Source organism: Eleutherodactylus coqui, chromosome 1, assembly GCF_035609145.1.
Source record: "Eleutherodactylus coqui strain aEleCoq1 chromosome 1, aEleCoq1.hap1, whole genome shotgun sequence".
In the NCBI taxonomy this organism is placed as follows: Eukaryota; Metazoa; Chordata; class Amphibia; order Anura; family Eleutherodactylidae; genus Eleutherodactylus; species Eleutherodactylus coqui.
The window spans coordinates 355943491-355962941 of record NC_089837.1 but is presented as its reverse complement, the minus strand read 5'-3'; the positions used below and the strand labels follow the sequence as shown (position 1 = coordinate 355962941).

Sequence of the window (19451 nt, the reverse complement as noted above, 5' to 3'; positions counted from 1 at the left end):
GTGGCGGGGGCCACGATAGATCACATCAGCCATAACATGCCCTACAAATATGTCATCCACATAGTAACATACCCCCATGTTATGTTTCCAAGCCTGTCTATCACCTGTGTTCTACGACTCCCTCATTAACATAAAGTTAGAGAATTACAAGGTTTATATGAATTAGGGCTTCCTCAGACCCCCGTGATTTTGTACGGTTTTGCGGACTGTGAAAATCATGTCTGCATAATGGGACGAAACAAAACCATTGATTTCAATAGTTTCGTTTTCACTATCAGGATTCTCGAGTGAGAAAAGATAGGGCTTGCCCTGCGTGGCTTTCCACGTGCGAGAAAGATATGGCAGGACCGATCCACCTGCTTTTTTTTTTTCAAACTCGTGCGCCATAGTGTGGAGTTTGAGTAGTCAAAAAAAAAACCACTCCGTAGCGGCGAGAGTGTTAGCGCATGCGCCTGGCTGTTTAAGCCCTTAGGGTAGTTTCTAAGGATGAGCGAGCGTACTCGGAAAAGCACTACTCGCTCGAGTAATTTGCTTTATCCGAGTATCGCTGTGCTCGTCCCTGAAGATTCGGGTGCCGGCACGGAGCGGGGAGCTGCAGGGGAGAGCGGGGAGGAACGGAGGGGAGATCTTTCTCTCCCTCTCTCCCCCCCGCTCTCCCCTGCTCCCCGCTGCGACTCACCTGTGAGCCGCAGCGGCACCCGAATCTTCAGACCCGAGCACAGCGATACTCGGATAAAGCAAATTACTCGAGCGAGTAGTGCTTTTCCGAGTACGCTCGCTCATCTCTAGTAGTTTCACATCTGCACTCGGGGTTCCGCTGTCCTGTTCCATTCTAGGAGCTGGAAAGCGGAATCCTCATGGCCGAATGTCTCAGTTTCTGGACAGAACCGAACAGCGCGGGGTGGACCCCACGGACTATAACGGTGACATGTAGATGGCGACACTTCTAGCAGGTATATAACACCTCCAGCTGGAGCCTCATCCTATATACCAGATCAGGGTCACCAACCGTCCAGAAATTTCTGAGTGGGTAAAAACAGGGCACTTCTGTCCAGTGTCCGGGCAAAATATCAGCCGTGTACGCAACTTTTTAAAGTCTGGTGGTAAGTCTGGAGGAAACTCTGGTGGTAAGTCTGGAGGTAAGTCTGGTGGTAGGTCTGGAGGTAAGTCTGGTGGTAAGTCTGCACATGAACGAGTTTGAATTGTGTAATCCGCGATCGTCTCCCGCGTGAACGGTCTGCGGCATTCTGCACAGATCCAAACCAATAGAGCATCCTCATGTCTGCTCACATGGAAAAGAAAAACTCAATTTTTTTGTGGATTCCGTGTAGACGGCCTCCATTGAAGTCAATGGAAGCTGTCCAACCCGCGGCCTGTCCCCAATTCACATTGCAGAAAGGTGGCGGATTCTGCGTCATTGCCCAGCAATACCGCGGGAAAAGCGGGACTTGGAAAAAAAATTGTGTACAGCGCATGTCTGACAGCGAGCCATGCAGACCATCCACAGTACTGATAACGACAGGTAGGCGCGGATGCCGGACGGGCACAGGGCCAGATGCCGCTGCGGCTCACGAATGCAGAATCCGACCTGTTCGTGTGCAGCCGGCCTCACAGACGTATATAATCTGTATCAATCAGTACGGTTTTCTAAGATATCTGTAAAAAATATGGGTTGGCCTTGATTTTTGCATATGGTGTCCAGGAAAATGAAATAATAGTGTTTGGCGCCCATCTGTACCTGCTAATGTCCTGTCTGCCAGTGTGTCCGTCAGCAGACGCATACAAGGTAATATTACACGTATGTATGCACACAGCTAGTGTGACCACCAGCCCTGCCATGCCCGCTCACCATACCCCCTGCATGGCACTCAGGGCACAGCTGAAGATGGGGACAGGTCACGTGACACTCGTGTCCAATCAGAGAGCGGTCCTCTGTATAATAGATGAGACACGTAGTAGTAGTACATAAGACGGAGGAGGATGATGATGATGATGATGGCGGTCACACATCCTCACCTTGCTCAGTGTCGCCTTCCGTTCCTCCCGGTGCTTCACGGTGTTCGCCGTCCCGCTTAGTTCCACATCTCTCCCGTCACTGCTCCGGTTCCCCCTCAGCACGGCCGGCGGGTCCCGCTCGCTCCTCATGACCGGCCTGTGGCCCCAGCTTGTTGCCCTTATGATGCGAGCCGTCGGTGAGCCGTATCGTGCTCTGCTGCCGGTGAACAACCGTCTGCGCTCAGCCCCGGACCCCGGCGCGTTACCGTCAGCAGTGCACGAGCGGCTGCCGAGAGTGCGCGACACCGAGAGCGGGAGCGCGCAGATACCTCCAGCCCGCGTGTGTGCAGCTCCCTGCGCGATAATAACCAGCCATGTCGGCCTGTTTGTCCTCCATGTCGGCGATATAAGCGGCCTGTGTGTCCTCCATGTCGGCGATATAAGCATCCTGTGTGTCCCCATGGCATCCCCAAACATGATATAACTGCAGTTTAACCCTCCGCACACCATGCTTGGTAGATACTAATGGCCCCCATCGAAGTGTTGGATAAAAATATGTGCCGTAACAGAACAGCGGCGCCGCGACTCATCGCGGTCTCAGGGCGTCCGAGAAACGCACATGTATTTACTGCCAAAACGGAATAAAATGTAGTGTTTAACCCCTAAACGACACGGCCTATTGTGGCCACAGGGACGCATGTTTAAGGGCACGTTTTTATGCGTGGCGAATTATAGTTTTATTGGTACAATGTTTGGGTACATATAATGTATTGTAACACTATTATACCTTTTTTTTGGAGGGCAGGGAGAAAAACATCAATCCTGGCATCGCATTTGTTTTTTTCCCTATATAGCGTTAATCATGTAGTATAAATACATATAATTTTTTTCTCCGGTTTGGTATGATTACGACAACATTTTTTTTAGGTTTTTCCAATTATTGCACAATAAAAAACTTTTTTCTCTTTTGGAAACATTCATTTTTTACATCATTGCATTTAAAGTCCCACAACTTTTTTTTGGTTTTTCCATGTACAGAGCTCTATGAGGAATTGTTTTGTTCCGTGATGAGCTGTAGTTTTTATTGGTACCGTTTTCGGGTACATACAACTTTTTTGATCACTTTTATTGCATTTTTTTGGGAGGCAAAATGAGCATTCTGCCTCCGTTTTATATATATATATATATATATATATATATATATATATAATTTTTTATTTATTTATTTATTTTAATTTTAATTTTTTTTTCTTTTGCTGTGCAGGATAAATATTGTGCCTTATTTCTTGTACAGGTTGTTATGGATACGATGATACCAAATATGTGAGACAATTTAATTTTCCTAATACAAACAGGGAAAAGTGTACAAAAAAGGGTGTGGGGGGGGGGTTATATGTTTTTTTTATACTATTTTTATTTTATTTTTACAGTTTTTATGTCCCTGTATGATAATGCATTGCAGGACTTCTGTACTAGGATGCATTATCTCTCACAGTAGTGATTATAGGCCATGGCAGGCCTGGGCACCAGTGTCTGACATCCAGTTGCCATGGGCAACCCATCGGCCCTCCATGGGAAAACACATAAATGATGCCCCTTTTTAACAGCGTTAATCATGTAGCATAAACAACATGATGCATTTTTCCTGCGGGTCAGTATGATTACGATGATACCAAAATTATTATTTTTCCCTTTTTGCTCAATAAAAACCCTTTTATGGGGGATTTTTTTGTTTTTTACATTGCTGCATTCAAAGTCCCAGAACTTTTTTATTTTTCCATGGATGAAGCTCTGTGAGGGCTTGTTATTAGTGTGACGATGTAATACTATTTCGGGGTACATACAGCTTTTTTGATCACTTTTATTGTAATTGTTTTGAAGTCAAAATTAAACAAAATAACCTTTTTGGTTCAGTTTTTTTGCTGTGCAGGATAAATAGTGTATTCAGCTTCCATGGTGGAGGGGCGGTGACGTCTTGTAGCGTTAAAGGGTTAACAGACCCGTATGCTATAGTGGTTAAACAATGTAGATGTTAACAAATCATACATTTCTAGGCGTCTTCTTTTGGAATTGAAAAGCATGGCTTACTACACCGTACAAAAAACGGTAGAAACAGACCGCAGTCAATGACAAATGTATGGAAACAACAGCTGTACATTTCCGTACATTTAATGTATACATTTGTTGTGCTCAAGAAAAAATAGGTGTTGAACTACAAAACTTTTATTAAGAAAAAAAAGGTTTATAGTGAAAACGTGCGCATTTTTCACATACGAAACGAATATACGATTTTAAGCACGTAAATGTATGCAGAAAATGCATACACGTATTTCATGTACATTTCTTAGGTGAAAGTGCCGGTGTGGACGGGCCCTTAACTGAGCGAACATCTGTGAGGGGTTTTCAGCATTGAATATATGCACAATCCCGGAACGTATCAACAATCCAGAGAGTTTCACGCAGGCCTGGACGCTTTTCTTGAGCGATACATAATATGTTATAGTCACTAATTACTTCAGAAGGGTCGGTGATCCAGGGATTATTCCGATTGCCAGATTGGAGTCAGGAAGGTATTTTGTCCCTTAAATGGCGAAAATTGGCTTCCACCTCCTTGCTTTTTTTGCCTTCCTCTGGATCAACATTGGGGGGTAATAGGCTGAAGTGGATAGGTATATGTCTTTTTTTGGCCTTACACACTATGAGGCTCTGTGGATCGTGCCGTTGCCTGGCAGAGCTGCAGTCCTGCGTTTTTATCTGACCAAGGACATCTGCATGGAGTTTGTATGTTTCCTCATGGGTTTTTTCCTGGCATTCTGATTTCTTCTCACACTCTTTGAGCCCCAGTGGAGACAGGAACTGATGACAACCGCTGTACGACGCTGTGGAATATAAATCTGCTATATAAATAAATAAAATTATTTAAATAATAAGGCCTCCTTCCCACGGACGGATTTCCACCGCGTATTACGCGGCGAAAATCCGCCGCGTTGCCCGCAGCTATTAGGTTCTATTGAACCTAATAGTGCAATGCTCACGGTGCGGAATTCCATCGCGGAATTCTGCACCGTGAAATCACCCGTCCTCACCCGCGGCATGGTCTATTTGCCGCGGGTGTACGCGCGGCTGGCTTCCATTGCAGTCAATGGAAGCCGTCCGCTCACACTATCTTCCGCTGTAGCATAGTGGAAGGTAGCCTGAAATCGCCTCTCCGCCCACCGCCGCCGCGTCATATGATGCAGCCGGCGCGTCATATGACACGGCCGGCCGCGTCATGTGACGCTGTGGGCGCGTCTTGTGACGTGGCCAGGGTGTCACATGACGTTGCTGCGCGTCACGCTGAAGCATCATGCGGGACCCAGGACTCCGGATCCGCTGGTAAGTATGGGGTCTCCTGGGGTGTACCGTGACGGGCTTCGCCGCGGAATATTCCACGGCGGAGCCCGTCACGGCCGTGTGCAGCCGGCCTAAGACATCACCCATGTAGAACGCACAAGCCACAGATACAACTCCCATACTACACATCTGCACTCATGTGTGAGGACACACATTGCTATATACCGCACACAAAACTTGTGACACTCGTATAGGACAACGGACACTTACGCTACATTCACCAATTCCTCATGCTTATTAGCCTTCTTTTACATGTTTATGACGCCTCTTGCTGAGAAAAAGACAGACCATCAGTTAGCAAGTCACATGCAGTGTCATTAAAGGGTTGTCCGAGTTATAGTTTATCTGTAAAACTCCTGCATGCAGTAAAATAATAAATAGGCATATATTCACCTCCCCCCACATCGGTGCCCGGTCCTCCAATGCTGCGTTTGTTTACAGTCTGCAGTCCTGCCCGGTTTACGGGACATCACAGGCACTACAGCCAATAACAGAGCTCAGCGATTGATCAGTTATTGGCTGTGGTGCCTGTGATGCCCCGTAGACAGTATGGCAGCCTGTAAACGTTACGTCAGAAAGGAGAAACACAGGAGCGCCAGAGGAGGCAGCGGGAGAGGTGAGTATATGCCTATTTGTTATTTTACTGCATACAGAAGGAGTTATACAGATAAACTATAACTTGGACAACCCCTTTAAGGGCTCACTCATACAGGCATATATGTCCTACGTATAGCCCTTGTATTTTTCATACTTGTAATATGCGGTGCTAGAAGCCCATTGATTTCTATCGTGCCATGCGCACCTGTGTTATTTACGAGTTCATATGTACGTGAAAGAAAACGTAGCATGTCCTATTTTGGTGCGCATTCCACATGTAATACACACCACTATAGACTATGGTGATTTAACATATGCAGCAAATACACATACACGTGTATTTGCTGTGTAGTGAATCTTTTATATGCATGAAAAATATGCACGTAATGTGCCGTACACATATGCCCGTGTGATTGAGCCCTTGGGGTACTTGAACATAGGACGACTGACACTCCTGCACTTTTACACAGTAGTGATAATCACTCCCTGAGTGGAGACAGAGCGCATCGGAGCTCTGCCAGTCACCCACCTCCAGAGTAAACAGGTAGTCATTCATACATGAGCCACTGCCTGTGTACTCGGGCCGACAGTCGCTTAATTTTTAGGTTAGTTGAAAACCAAGTGATTAAGATATCTCCTTTTCACGGTATAGGGGTTAACCTTTATATTGGGGGGGGGGGGGGTCTGATGGCTGAAATCTCCACTGATCCCAAGAACAAGAGGTTCATATATGAGTGCTGCTGTGGTTTCATTCATTTCAATTGCCAAGTACAAGCGCTCAGCAATTTCAAGGACTCCCATTGAAATAAAATGAATGTAACATACGAACAAGATGAATTGCTAAGTCATGTGTCCTGCGCTGCCTGGGCTCTGGAAGCACTAGCTGTCAAGTCAGCAGGGAACACCGAGAGTGGCACTAGATCTTCTGCTTGGCAGCCACTAGAATGTTAGGCATTCTTTGCTTGTTGGAGCACTATAAGGAAGTAACTGTGCAGGGGTGAGAGCTGGGATCTGATAGGGCACATGCACACGGGCGAGAAAGAAGTTGCGCCCAAAATTCTCGGGTGTAACTCATATGGGACAGAACGTGGACTCCCATCTGCGTGCCGTCTGATGAGATGACTACAGCACATTTATGTGCTATTCTTGTCCAAAAATCTGACGAGAGGCCCAATGTCCATTTGCACGCACGGACTCCACTGCTGAATCCTGCAGTGGTACACGTGTGTGCCTGCGGATCATGGAGAGAAGACATTTTCTTAGCTCTTTGGATCCAGCGCGGGTGTCCTTTATCGCGGCCGGATCTTTTTTCAGCACGGGGGGTGTGTCCAGGCGCGCTGGACGCCGCATACGCAGTGTTTTTTTAAAATTAATCTCCTGCTTTTCCGCGGATCCACAGCCCATCCACAGTGACAGCTGTGGGCGGTCCGCAGATTGGACAGCTTTCATTGACTTCAATCGAAGCTGTCCGCGCAGGATCTGCAGGAAAATGGAGCTTACTGCGATTTCTTCCCACGCGTGTGATGCGCATGCCAGGAAAAAAAAATCACATTCGCATGCTTTTTACTGTCCTGCAGATGCTAATGGATCGCTGTGAGTGGCTCGATTTGTCAACCTCCGATGCTGGTACAGCAAATCTGTTTGTGGACATTGGGCCTTATTGGGAGAATCAAGGCTAGTAAAATAGTTGTATTACTTAAAATATTTTTAGTGTCTGCCTATTGGAATTAAAAAGACTGATGTAAAGTTATTGGAACAAGAGGTTTTTAGATTTTGAAAAATCAAAAAAGCAAGAATTGCGGATAGTGATGCTGCTGCGTAGGAGAGCAGGAGATATATCTGTACCAAGTATTCTTAATTATTTTAAGGCAGTGCAATTGGTGCAATTGATGAGCATTTTTTGCGCACAAAAAAACCAAATGCTCGTCTGACTAAGGCCTTAGGCCTGGTGAAAAAGGTCCTTTGTTTGTGAAGCATGAAGATCTTATGGCGCCCTTACTGCTGGGACATGCTTTTGTGGTGTAACACTAAATCTTTGAATACATATTTGGTGGATGCTCCATTTGTTAGATCTTCTTTGGATTTGTGGAAAATAAGAAATATTCATTAATAATGGAAATTTCTATGGTTAGGTATGTATTTGGATATCCCTTGTTCATATTTGGGTTGGATAGGGGCAATTTTCACTAGTGAAAAAAAAAGAGATTTGACTCAAGTGAAATAATTTTAAAATAGAAAATTGATAAACCTGTTTATTAAATTGAAAAACGGGGGATCCCCACAAGATCAGTATTGTAGACTGTTGCAAATATTGCATTCAAATACTGCAATGGTGGTGATATTAATAAATCATGTTTGGAACATTTTTAAACTCTGCAGGATTGGGCTCAATTTCTTTAGTAAACTCAGATTAACAGGCCTCCAAAAAATAAACTAAAGCTTACCTAATAGAGATGAGCGAACACGTTCGGCCCCGCCCCTTTTTCGCCCGGACACCGAACTTTGCGAACACTTCAGTGTTCGGGCGAAAAAGTTCGGGGGCCGCCGTGGCAGCGCGGGGGGGTGCGGCGGGGAGTGGGGGGGGAGAGGGAGAGAGAGAGGGCTCCCCCCTGTTCCCCGCTACTGCCGCCCGCGCCGCCGCGCATCTCCCCGCCCCCCCGGCGGCACCCGGACCTTTACGCGCGAACACTGCAGTGTTCGGCAAAGCCGGTGTCCGGGTGCGGATGTGTCCGTAACGGACATGTTCGCTCATCTCTATTACCTAACCTTTCAGAATAAGCTGTCCTTTGTGTGTACAGAAGGAACAACACTATTTCTAGCCATTATATGACATTTAGTTCTCTGCAGGGTGTAGATGTGATTGTCAGTTCTCTGGTGGGAGGAGACTGGCTGCAATGCTGTGTTCTATAGACTGTGCAGAGAACTGCAGATTCTGAATGCCTGTCCTGTAATACTACAATTTCCTTGCAGCAGCAATGTCCGGCTGGATGCTGTTTATTGATGGTACGCATGCAGGACCCAGAGCCTTGAGCCATTTGTCCCGGGCCCCACATTCTGAACAGAGTTGTATAAGATGGCACAACCCCTTTAAAGGCAGATTTCCCCATAAAGTAAAACAAGTTATTGGTAAACAGTTTTTTGCACAATAAGAAAAAAAATGGACATTTTCTGTTTTAGTTATATATTAGCATTTCCCTGTATTTTGAGGGCAGATATGAAGTACAACCATATTTGTTCACTTTTTCACTTCAGAAACCCATGGTAAACGTTCAATTTGTTGTTAATACAATGGATATAAAATGACAGATGCTGGATGTCTGCTCCCACAAAGCTAACTTAAAAGTAGATTGCCTCTCTCCCGAGAATGTTGTCTCCTTTCTATTGTCCAAGCTAAATTCTGTCCCACCATACCTCAAATTAGACCCCTCCTAGCAGTGGTCAAAATGCTACTTGCTACCTCATGGAGGCTATCTGATCCTTCTTCCACAAGACAAGGGTTAGAAAGAGTAGAACAAATTTTTAGGCTTGAGGAGCTATCACCCTGGGAACATAAAAATCATTCCACGTTTCCAGAAATATGGTTGCCATGGATCAGGAAAAGAAATGTTGACAACCTTAAATAAGTTATCACAGGCACACAGATGTTTATATTCTAATCTTTTCTACAAGAATGAACTAAGGAGGATAGTAGGTTCACACAACCTTTTAATCAGATTCCATACTTTTTATTTGTATCTAACCTTCACTATACTTCTCTTTAGGGCTTCTGGTTGCTAAAGCTCACCTATGAGTTCACCTCTCCCTTTGTTCCGATTTCACTTTCACTGTTGCATTTGGTTCATTTATGAATTAGTTTGTATTTTTGTATAATCTATGCTGAAAAAAATGACATTATGAGAGTGCAGTGTCTTGTCTATGGTATGAATACCAACATACAATTTATTTGCCTTATTGCTTCTATGGACTACAGTCTTCAAATAGCCTATAAAACCAATTCCCAATTTGAAGGACAATTTGCTCCTCAAGCAGACCTATTATGTTAGCGCTACTCCATGCACTCATCTCCCTAGTGCCCTATTAAAAATCTGCTTGGTGTTCCGACTTGTAATTTACTAACATAAGGACATTTTTATGCTTGGGGTGTAAATATGGATAAGCTATGTCAAAAACCCCAAAGCAGTAACAGCTATTTTGCAACTACACATATGAAATAATCCTATGTATTATAAGATAGCAATGCTTGGTGTGATACAACTTACATAGGACCCATACACACAAGTGACACACTACAATAACACTGCTGTAGTCTACAGAAAGGCATGTGGGAGGACAAGTTCATTAGTGAGTGATTATATGACCAAAATACCCGAAGTGTTACCCACTCTGAGATAATTACCCATCGTCCACAGAATAGTAGGTTTCATATGGTTTGAGGTTAGGTAGGTTAACCAGTGTCCAGGAAAGAGGAGAGTTGGTAGGTAGAGTGAGGCTCTGTAGCGGTAGTAGATGAGTGCCAGTGATATCATCTAAAGTGTGCCAAGTAGTTGAACAGTTGGGGAAAAAGTTTGCCAGCCGCTTGCTTCTCACTGAGAATGAGACAAAAATCCTTTGGATGCTTAGACCTTTATGGTAAGTCTGGGGAAGGCTCTTCTGTTCTGTGAAGGTTTGGTGTGGAACATAACCATACATAGCCATAACACAGGCTTCACTCAATCCTTATAGGATGAATTAAAAATATAGATAACAGTACGGGTTGGATTTCTAACCTTGTTCAAAATCCTATGGAAAAGCCTTCTAGTTGAATATAAAGCAAATCATGAAAGTCATGGGAAAAAAAAAAGAAAATTAATTTACGGCGAGGCAAAAAAGTAAAAAATTCACAAAACTGATGTGATACATTTAATAAGTAAAAAAATAAGAACAGCTTTGTCCGTCCAAACATTTATTGTAGACGCGGAACAGATTTGGTGCAAGTTGTACATTTCAGAGTAAAACTATTTCACATTATCAAACCAGAGTGGTCTGTGGACAAGAAACGCTTTTTCCTATGAATGTTCTTTTATATGTGAGTAACCTGACGTCAGTGTGATACAATCATAAATGCAGGCCACGGTACAATGTTAAAATAGTAATATGTGAAATACATTTTACAACACTAAAAATGTAAAAGCTGTTGTATGTAACACACCATGAAATAGTTTCCAATAAGGGAAACCAGCAGTTCATTGCTGACCATGCTTCACTACCACTTCTGTGACCAAGCAAAGGCTTCTGTGCCGGTTCAGGCAATACGTGGTGAGACTGTTCACTACTAAATATCTTGGTTTCAAGGTGCAAAACAAAGTCCCAATTAATACAAGCAGCCTTGGTGCTCCGATACTCATGAGCTGTGGTCAGACATTGACGTCTCCAGCATCATATCGCTTTCATTCATCTCAATCTCAAGAGCTTCTTCCACTGGTGATCTGGTATCAGAGGATTTAGGTAGCAGATGAGTTGTCTCTAAGGCCATGATACCACTTTCATCAAGGGTCTGCCGCTCGAAATCAAATTCCCTCTCTTCCCAAGGAGGTGAAATGATGTTCTTCAAGGTTTTCATTGTATGGACGTCAAAGTCATAACATCTTAACTTGTCTTTAATCTCTGTTCCTGAAAAGAAAATAAGAGTTGGTAGAAGTTTAAAGGGGCCATGCCTATCTATAGAGTAAGGAGTAAGTGGCTGATCAGCAGGGGCTCAACTGATGGGATCTTTACCAGTCACAACTAAGAAAGAATACACCAAAATAGCCATTTTCGGGTTATCTCACTTTCCCAAAACAGGAATGAAAAGTAATCAAAAAGTTATGTAAACCTCAAAATGGTACCAATAACCAACAATAGCCAACAGCTATGTCAATGGATAAATAAGTATGCTCTGGTCCAATGTGGTGACATACAAAAATTCATACAGCTAACATTGATGAAAAAAGTAAAAAGGTATGACCGCTGGAACACAAAAGGAAAAACAACTGACTGGCTCTTAAGGCTGAAATTAGTAATGTCACGAAGGCTGGGTTCACACAGGGCAGGATTGCCATTAAATTTCCGTGCAGACTTTCTGCCTGCAATTCTTATCCTGGGATAAAGCAGCAAAGTGGACAAGATTTGCAAAAATCTCATCCACACACTGCAGACAGTCCGCTGCGGCCAAGGCGCGCTGAAATTGACATGCTGCATGAAATGCAAAGCCGCGGTATGTCAATTTTATCGCCGTTTCTGCTGCAGCCTCTCTCCTCTCTATGGGGAAAAGCTGGCTGCAGCGGAATAAACCACTTGAAAAGCCACAGGACTTCTGGCTGCGGAAATCTCGTGGAATTTCCGTGCGGTCCCGCCGCTGACATTACGCAAGACTTCTGAGGGATTTCCGCCCCGTGTGACTGCAGCCTAAGGGCTCATGTCCACGGGCAAAATATGATTTAGGATCCGCAGCGGATTACCTGCACGCGGATCCGCACCCCATAGGGATGCATTGACCACCCACGGGTAGATAAATACCCGCGGATCATCAATAAAATGGATTTTAAAAAAAATGGAGCATGAAAAAATCTGGACCATGCTCCATTTTCGTGCGGGTCTCCCGCGGGGACGGCTCCCGCGGGCTTCTATTGAAGCCTATGGAAGCCGTCCGGATCCGCGGGAGACCTAAAATAGGAATTTAAAGCATTTACTCACCCGCAGCGGGCCGGGAAGCTCTTCTCTTCCTCACGGCCGCATCTCCCTTGCTTCGGCTCGGCGGATGTGCCCGGCGCATGCGCGCGGCACGTCGACGACGTGCCGGCGACGTGCCGCCGGCGTCAGGAATTCATCCGCCGGCCGAAAAAGAAGATCTGGCCGTGAGGAAGAGCAGAGCTTCGCCGCCCGCTACGGATAGGTAAATTCTTATTTATTTGTATTTTCAGCGCTCATGTCCGCGGGGCAGGAGGGACCCGCTGCAGATTCTACATGTAGAATCCGTAGCGGGCCCGATTTTCCCCGTGGACATGAGGCCTAAGGCATTAAAAATGGACTTAAGGCGAAATATATTTACAAATTGAAAATCTACAATAAAAAAAAGTCCACCTCTCACTTATTGTGTGAACGGATATTTCAGCGGCATATTTAAAATCTGCATCATGGGGAAAAAAAAATAAAATCACTGACATGTCAGCTTTGGAGGTGGAAACTACATGCAGATTAGCCCCACTGAATGAGGATATTTGCGTATAGATCAGTGGCATATCATACGGCAATGCAGAGCAGAAATCTGAGGATCAGCCACAAATTTGACATAAAACCACAGTATTCAGAGAGGGTGTACTTATTATTTTCTTATGACTCTACATCTCATATGTTATATATTATTAACTTACCAATGTATGCTTCTGAATCACCAATGTACATTTCTATGCAATGTCCAAGCATTGTAACAGAAAATGTATCATCTCTTCTGAGACCAAGTGCCTGAGGAAAGAAATATTCACAACACATTTATAGAAACAGGATATTTTCACTGTATGACCTGCAGAAATAACATTTACTAGAAAAATTCTGCGTTCAGATGTAACAATTATTATTCAAAAGAGCGAAAGTGTACGATGATCATTCGGTTTAAATGCAAGCCAATGACCGGACGTACAAGAATCGTGCATTTTTCATTCAGCGTTCAGTTTCAATAAGGCTAAAAATCACTGTCGGCTCATTCACTTATCATTGCGTTTAAACACTCCCAGTTAGTGTATCACTAGTAATTATTAGGAAGTTATAGTAGCAGTGTTTCTGGTGGCGCATCACACTCACAATAGCTTGATTACCACACAAGACAAGCACAGCTTGGCTCCTCCCACAGCAGGGACATCACCACAGGTCCTTCAGCCCACTGGATCTCTGTGGTGGTAATAGGTCAGTGTGTTCTGTCAGGACTGTTGAGTTGCATTTGACATAATAGCAGTTTAGTTGTATTCTCATTTTGTAATTTTTGTCCTCCCCTTTTCAAGAGCCCTAACTGTGTTGCTCTTCTGTCGGTCAGACTTTTTTTTTTTTTTTACATGTTGTAGGACCTCCGATGACGTCACCAGGGGGCGGAGCGATTACATCACGAGGGGTGGAGCATAAGAATCACTCACACACATACTCACAGACAAGTGGTCGTTAGTAGTTTGATATAGGGATGTGAAGCAGTGAACGAGAAGTGTACGATTCTCAACGATAATCCGTCTGTCCAAACAGGCTGAACGAGTGCGAACGAGATGATTTACACATTTTGCCCTATTTGAAATGTAAACATTTGAAAGCTGAAAACTTACCGTGTGAAAGTAATCAATTGCGCTTTCAAAGTTTCCCATTAAACTATGTATGTATCCAATGGCAGAATAAGTGGATGCATTCTGTGGTATTAGAACTAGAGCCTGGCGATGATATTCCAACGCATCTTCATACTTTCTGCAGTTAAGAAAAAAAAAAAAATTCTGATTATACATATTAACAGAGGCGCCACTAAGCATAAGTGTTGCTCCTCCCACCAGCTATACCCCTCCTGCAGGCATCGTACCAGTAGGATACGAGAACAATATTTAACAATCACAATGATTAAGAACTGTAACCCACTTTACCACCATGTGCGACTGCACTGAGGACACTCCAACCAAGGAGTACATGTTACAGTCCTATTACCACACTGGGTGAGTGCTGTGTCCCCCAATGAACGTGACGAGAAAGTGATTTTATGGCAAGTTATACCAAAAATCCTGTTTTCTCGTCCGTATCATTAGGGGACACAGCAAGACCGTGGGACGTTCCAGAGCAGTACCCAAGGGGGCGGGAAAATAAAACAAGCCGCAGGTGTAAAGAATCGCAGTAAGCTGTGCAACTGCGACTAGCATGGAGGGATGCCTAGACATCCAGCATGCTCAAAGATGGAGTAGAAAAGAACCTCAGCAACGGTCCCACGCACCCCTGGGAGAGAGCTTCTAACGAGGAGCTTCCAACGAAGCACCCGCTGTCCGAGTAATATGTGCCGTAGCAGCGGTCTGACGATATGACGTCTTTGGCACGGTTAGTTTGCGAAGTCAGACAGAACCCACTTGTGACCGACACATCTCTTACAACGAGCCACCATAAATAAAGGTGGCAACCGAAGTCTTCATTGAAGTGGATCCAGAGACCATAAGGGAATATATGCAACAAGCAGATAACAACCTTCTCCTGACAAAACGACCATGGGCAGTACGCCTGATAGAGCCTCTTGCCCGGAAGGGAGACTGCATGCCAAGTCGAGCTGTACAAGACCTCAGGGCATGAAACAAATTCAGCTGTAACATCTTCTGTATGACTAAGTATCCAGAAAACAGCTGTGGTGTCATCAGCGGCAATAAGCTGAAACTTCAGAGCGCTGAGGCCTTCTAGCTGTCGAACTCGGTGAACAGCCACCTTCACAGAAATTCAGACTGTAAACACCGCCTTCACAGTCCCGTCATGAGGAAGGAAGCAGATGGATTCTAGAACGGCCAAAACGAAAAGATTCGCTGCGTTTCACCATCGTGTCTGGTTGGGGTCCCACAATGACTACATGGGAAGCATGCGAGGTGAGGCTCACATTTTCCTGGGCCGACTGTCCTGAAAAAGTCGCACAGGCAGCTGACTACCGTCAGAATGTGGGGTACCAGAATCACGACACTGCTGTCTGGCTCAAGTCCGTATAGCTGAAGCATGGCATGACCATGAAGCCGCATATCCTTTTGAAGGCCTAAACTACACGTATGCCTTCTGTAGAGACTAAGCTAAAAACTGAGCTAGCTTATGCCTGCAGAAGGGGTATAGCTAGTGGGAGGAGTTAACGCTTTTATGCTTAGGTTCGCCTCCTAGTGGCAGAAGCTATACCCAAGGTCTTGCTGTGTCCCCCAATGATACGGACGAGAAAAACACTAGTGAGAATGTAGCCTTGATGAATTGATTCCATTTGATACAACTATAAAGCCCCATCTGTCCTGCAATGTTCCGTCAGACATGGAGACAGCCATGCTATGCGCTCCCACAGCAGTTACCTTATTTACTTACTTGAGTTTTCGTCGGACATGGCCCAGGTTGTTCAGCAAAGGTTCCCATTTATCAACTGTAACCTGTAAAGCAAAGTTCTTTAATGACATCTTATACTGTCAGGTCATGCTTTCTTTCTTCTCTCCATATTATCTTACCTCATTACCAATCGCTCTGATTTTTTCTAGTGCTTCCAGGAACCATTTCTCTGCGGTTTTCCAGCTGTAGGGCAAAAATAGGAATGAGCACCCAACAGGAATATCAAAATATGGCAATACTAAGAGGGACTAGAAACGCCCATACTTACTCTCCATTTTGAAATGCCACCACACCAACTTCATGCATAACAAATGGGTCTTCCGGAGCTATACTCAATGCTTGGCTGAAAAACCTTTCTGCCAACTTTGAATTGTTGGTAAGCCCATACTCCAGTCCAATATACAACATTGGCAAATGGCATCTAAAAACAAATAACAAAAGAAAATGTAACAAAATCTGAACAAAGCTATATGCCTTTTAGGCCAAGCCAGACTGCCTGTCAGTGCAAGGGTCACTGACCGGCAATAATGGTAGGGTATACAGAGTACACTTAATCATTACAGAGGTCATCAAAAGACTGCACTGTGAAGTCCTCTAGTGGGACTAAAAATAATTACCGTATATACCGGCGTATAAGGCGACGGGGCGTATAAGACGACCCCCCAACTGTCACCTTATACGCCGGTATACAGTGGAGAAAAAAAAAAAAATTTATTACTCACCTCCCACGGCGTTCTGTCGCGCTCCGGCAGGCTGTCGCTCGCTCCTCGTCCCCGGCGCAGCATAGCTTTCTGAATGCGGGGCTTGAAATCCCCGCTTCCAGAAAGCTAATACACACGCCGGCAGCCATGACATCATTGAATGGCTGTGATTGGCTAAAGCACACGTGGCTTCAGCCAATCACACTATTCAATGACATCATTGAATGGGTGTGATTGCTAACACGTGCGCCTTCAGCCAATCACAGCCATTCAATGCTGTCATGGCTGCCGGCGTGTGTATTAGCTTTCTGGAAGCGGGGATTTCAAGCCCCGCATTCAGAAAGCTATGCTGCGCCGGGGACGAGGAGCGAGCGACAGCCTGCCGGAGCGAGCGACATCCTGCCGGAGCGCGACAGAACGCCGTGGGAGGTGAGTAATAATTTTTTTTTTTTACACTTTTTTTTTTTTGTATTACCGGCGCATAAGACGACCCCCGACTGCAGAGCAGATTTTTCGGGGTTCAAAAGTCGTCTTATACACCGGTATATACGGTAAATATAGTTTAATAAAGTTAATTACGAAGATAAAACAAAAACAAAACAGTTCATACCCCAAAAAGGTATTCATCATTTTCTCCCATTAGTGTTTTTTTTGTTTTGCAAGTGTCAAAAAAACTTAAAAAACTAACACAGACATAAATGGAATTGCTAAGATCGTAACGATCCATATACTACAGTTAATATGTTGTTTTAAAAAATAACTAAAATAGTTATATTAAAAATATGACTTGCCCTGCAAAAAGAAGCCCATGGGCAGCTACATCAACTGAGAAATGAAAGGGGTGGTCCAAGTTATATATTTTTACAGTAAAAGTCTGTCCTCATACAGTAAAATAATATACTCACCTCTCCCTGCTCCCACCGCTCTGGGTCTCCCCTCTGACGTGGTGTTTACAGGCAGCCCTAGGCTGTTTATGGGACATCACAGGCACTGAAGCCAATAACAGTTGAGGACCGAGCATCAGTGCAGGACACAGCAGGAGCAGGTAGAGACGAATACATCACTATTTGTTATTTTACTGTATAGGAAACTGACTTTTACTATAAAAAAATATAAACTTGAACCGCCCCTTTAATAAAAAAAAAAAAGTTGTGGCTCTTTGAATGCAGCAACATAATACATTTTTTGGTACTAGTGGGTTATCGGTCACTACTTTTTGGGGTTGACCCATTCAACGCTATCTTGTAGGCTATTGCCGCGTCTATACCACCTGAATGATACTATAATTGTTTATGGTTCAGAAAACAAAAACAGTTTAAGGAATTACCGTATATACTCGAGTATAAGCTGACTTTTCAGCACATTTTTTTATGCTGAAAAAGCCCCCCATGGCTTATACTCGAGTAAGGGTCGCATGCACCGTTGCCTTTAATAGGGGCTGCGGCTACTGCCGATGGCCCAATTGAAAGCAATAGTCTGCTGGCAACCTCTGCAGTGATTTTTTTGGGAAGAGTTTTAAATATAAGCCCTTCCCTGAAAATCATCCCTAGTTGTAGTAAAAAATAAAAAAAAAATTCTATACTTACCTCTCCGCCGCGTCTAGCCGCTTAGGCTCAGCCAATCAGATTGAGCCCTTTCAGCAGGCGGGGATTTTAAATCCCCACCTGCTGAAAGAACTGCATTACAGTGCCGGGTTGACAAGCGGCGAGACGCACCTGAGCCCCAGCAGCAGCGGACATGTGAGTATATATATTTTTTTTATTTTTTACAACAGCTAGGGATGATTTTTCAGGGAAGGGCTTACATTTAAAGCCCTTCCCCGAAAATCACTGCAGGGGTGCAGCAGCATCTCCAGTGAAATCAATGAGAGAGCTTCACGATCCTCTGCCATTGCTGTGGCAGGGGATTCTTAACTCCCCGCCAGGAGTCCCCTTGTATAAGCCCACCCAAATCTTCTACTCGAGTCACTAAGTTCTATTACTGCGCAAAAGTAGTAAAACATGAAAAAAAACTATACATATTTGGTGTCGCTACAAATCCTTACCAACAGAATTAAAGCGACCCCCCCATCCTGGAGAAACTGCTTCTCTGACTATCTGATGTACACTGTGCATAGTATGCATTGGTATTCTAAAGCTCCATTTAGACGGGACAAATGTGGGGCAAACTATCCCCGACACTCGTCCCTGTATGTCCTCACTCCTGTGCTGTTGCGCGGGAACTAGTACCTCTGGCTCGCTCACAGAGCGGCTAGCAGGGGGTCAGGGCGGTGGCAGGAGATTTCTCTCCTCGCACTCCCCCGCCCCTTTCCATTGACTTAACATAGCAGACGTTCTGTACTGAACGGCCGCTATTTACACTGAGCGATCGTCCATTGTTTGACTTCTAGTTAAACCCATTAGGACAAACATACTTTACATCATCACATCTAAGAACATACCCTTTCATGAGTTGTGCGGCTGTGAAGTAAGCAGCCATTGCCTGGTCATGTTCACTCTCCACTGCAAACGAGTGACCATAAGCAATCCATGCCGGTCCGTAGCTCCTCTCCAATGTTGTGGCTTTACTACAATAGAACACACAACATTATATTAGTGGAACATTTCTTAACTAAAATGTATAATTAAAAGGGGTTTTCCCACAACTTAAAATTGCTTGACAATCAATTGAACTTTC

The 19451-nt window shown here is 44.5% G+C and overlaps 2 protein-coding genes across 3 annotated transcripts in view; both read right to left on the bottom strand.

The window, feature by feature from the left end:
• UPF3A (UPF3A regulator of nonsense mediated mRNA decay) overlaps positions 1 to 2251 on the bottom strand; it is a 31895-nt gene extending 29644 nt beyond the window's left edge. For both annotated transcript variants that reach the window (XM_066577293.1, XM_066577299.1), the window contains exon 1: positions 2017 to 2251. In XM_066577293.1, the coding sequence (XP_066433390.1) occupies positions 2017 to 2145 (129 nt within the window). In that variant the 5' untranslated portion in view covers positions 2146 to 2251. The remainder of the gene's footprint in view (positions 1 to 2016) is intronic.
• Positions 2252 to 10873: 8622 nt separating this feature from the next.
• Positions 10874 to 19451, bottom strand: part of CDC16 (cell division cycle 16) — a 30555-nt gene continuing 21977 nt past the window's right edge. Inside the window, exons 12-18 of the mRNA XM_066577284.1 lie at positions 19216 to 19341; positions 16343 to 16495; positions 16194 to 16257; positions 16057 to 16118; positions 14307 to 14442; positions 13374 to 13464; positions 10874 to 11634 (exon numbers count right to left, since the gene is read on the bottom strand). Of these exons, the coding sequence (XP_066433381.1) occupies positions 11366 to 11634; positions 13374 to 13464; positions 14307 to 14442; positions 16057 to 16118; positions 16194 to 16257; positions 16343 to 16495; positions 19216 to 19341 (901 nt within the window). The 3' untranslated portion in view covers positions 10874 to 11365. The remainder of the gene's footprint in view (positions 11635 to 13373; positions 13465 to 14306; positions 14443 to 16056; positions 16119 to 16193; positions 16258 to 16342; positions 16496 to 19215; positions 19342 to 19451) is intronic.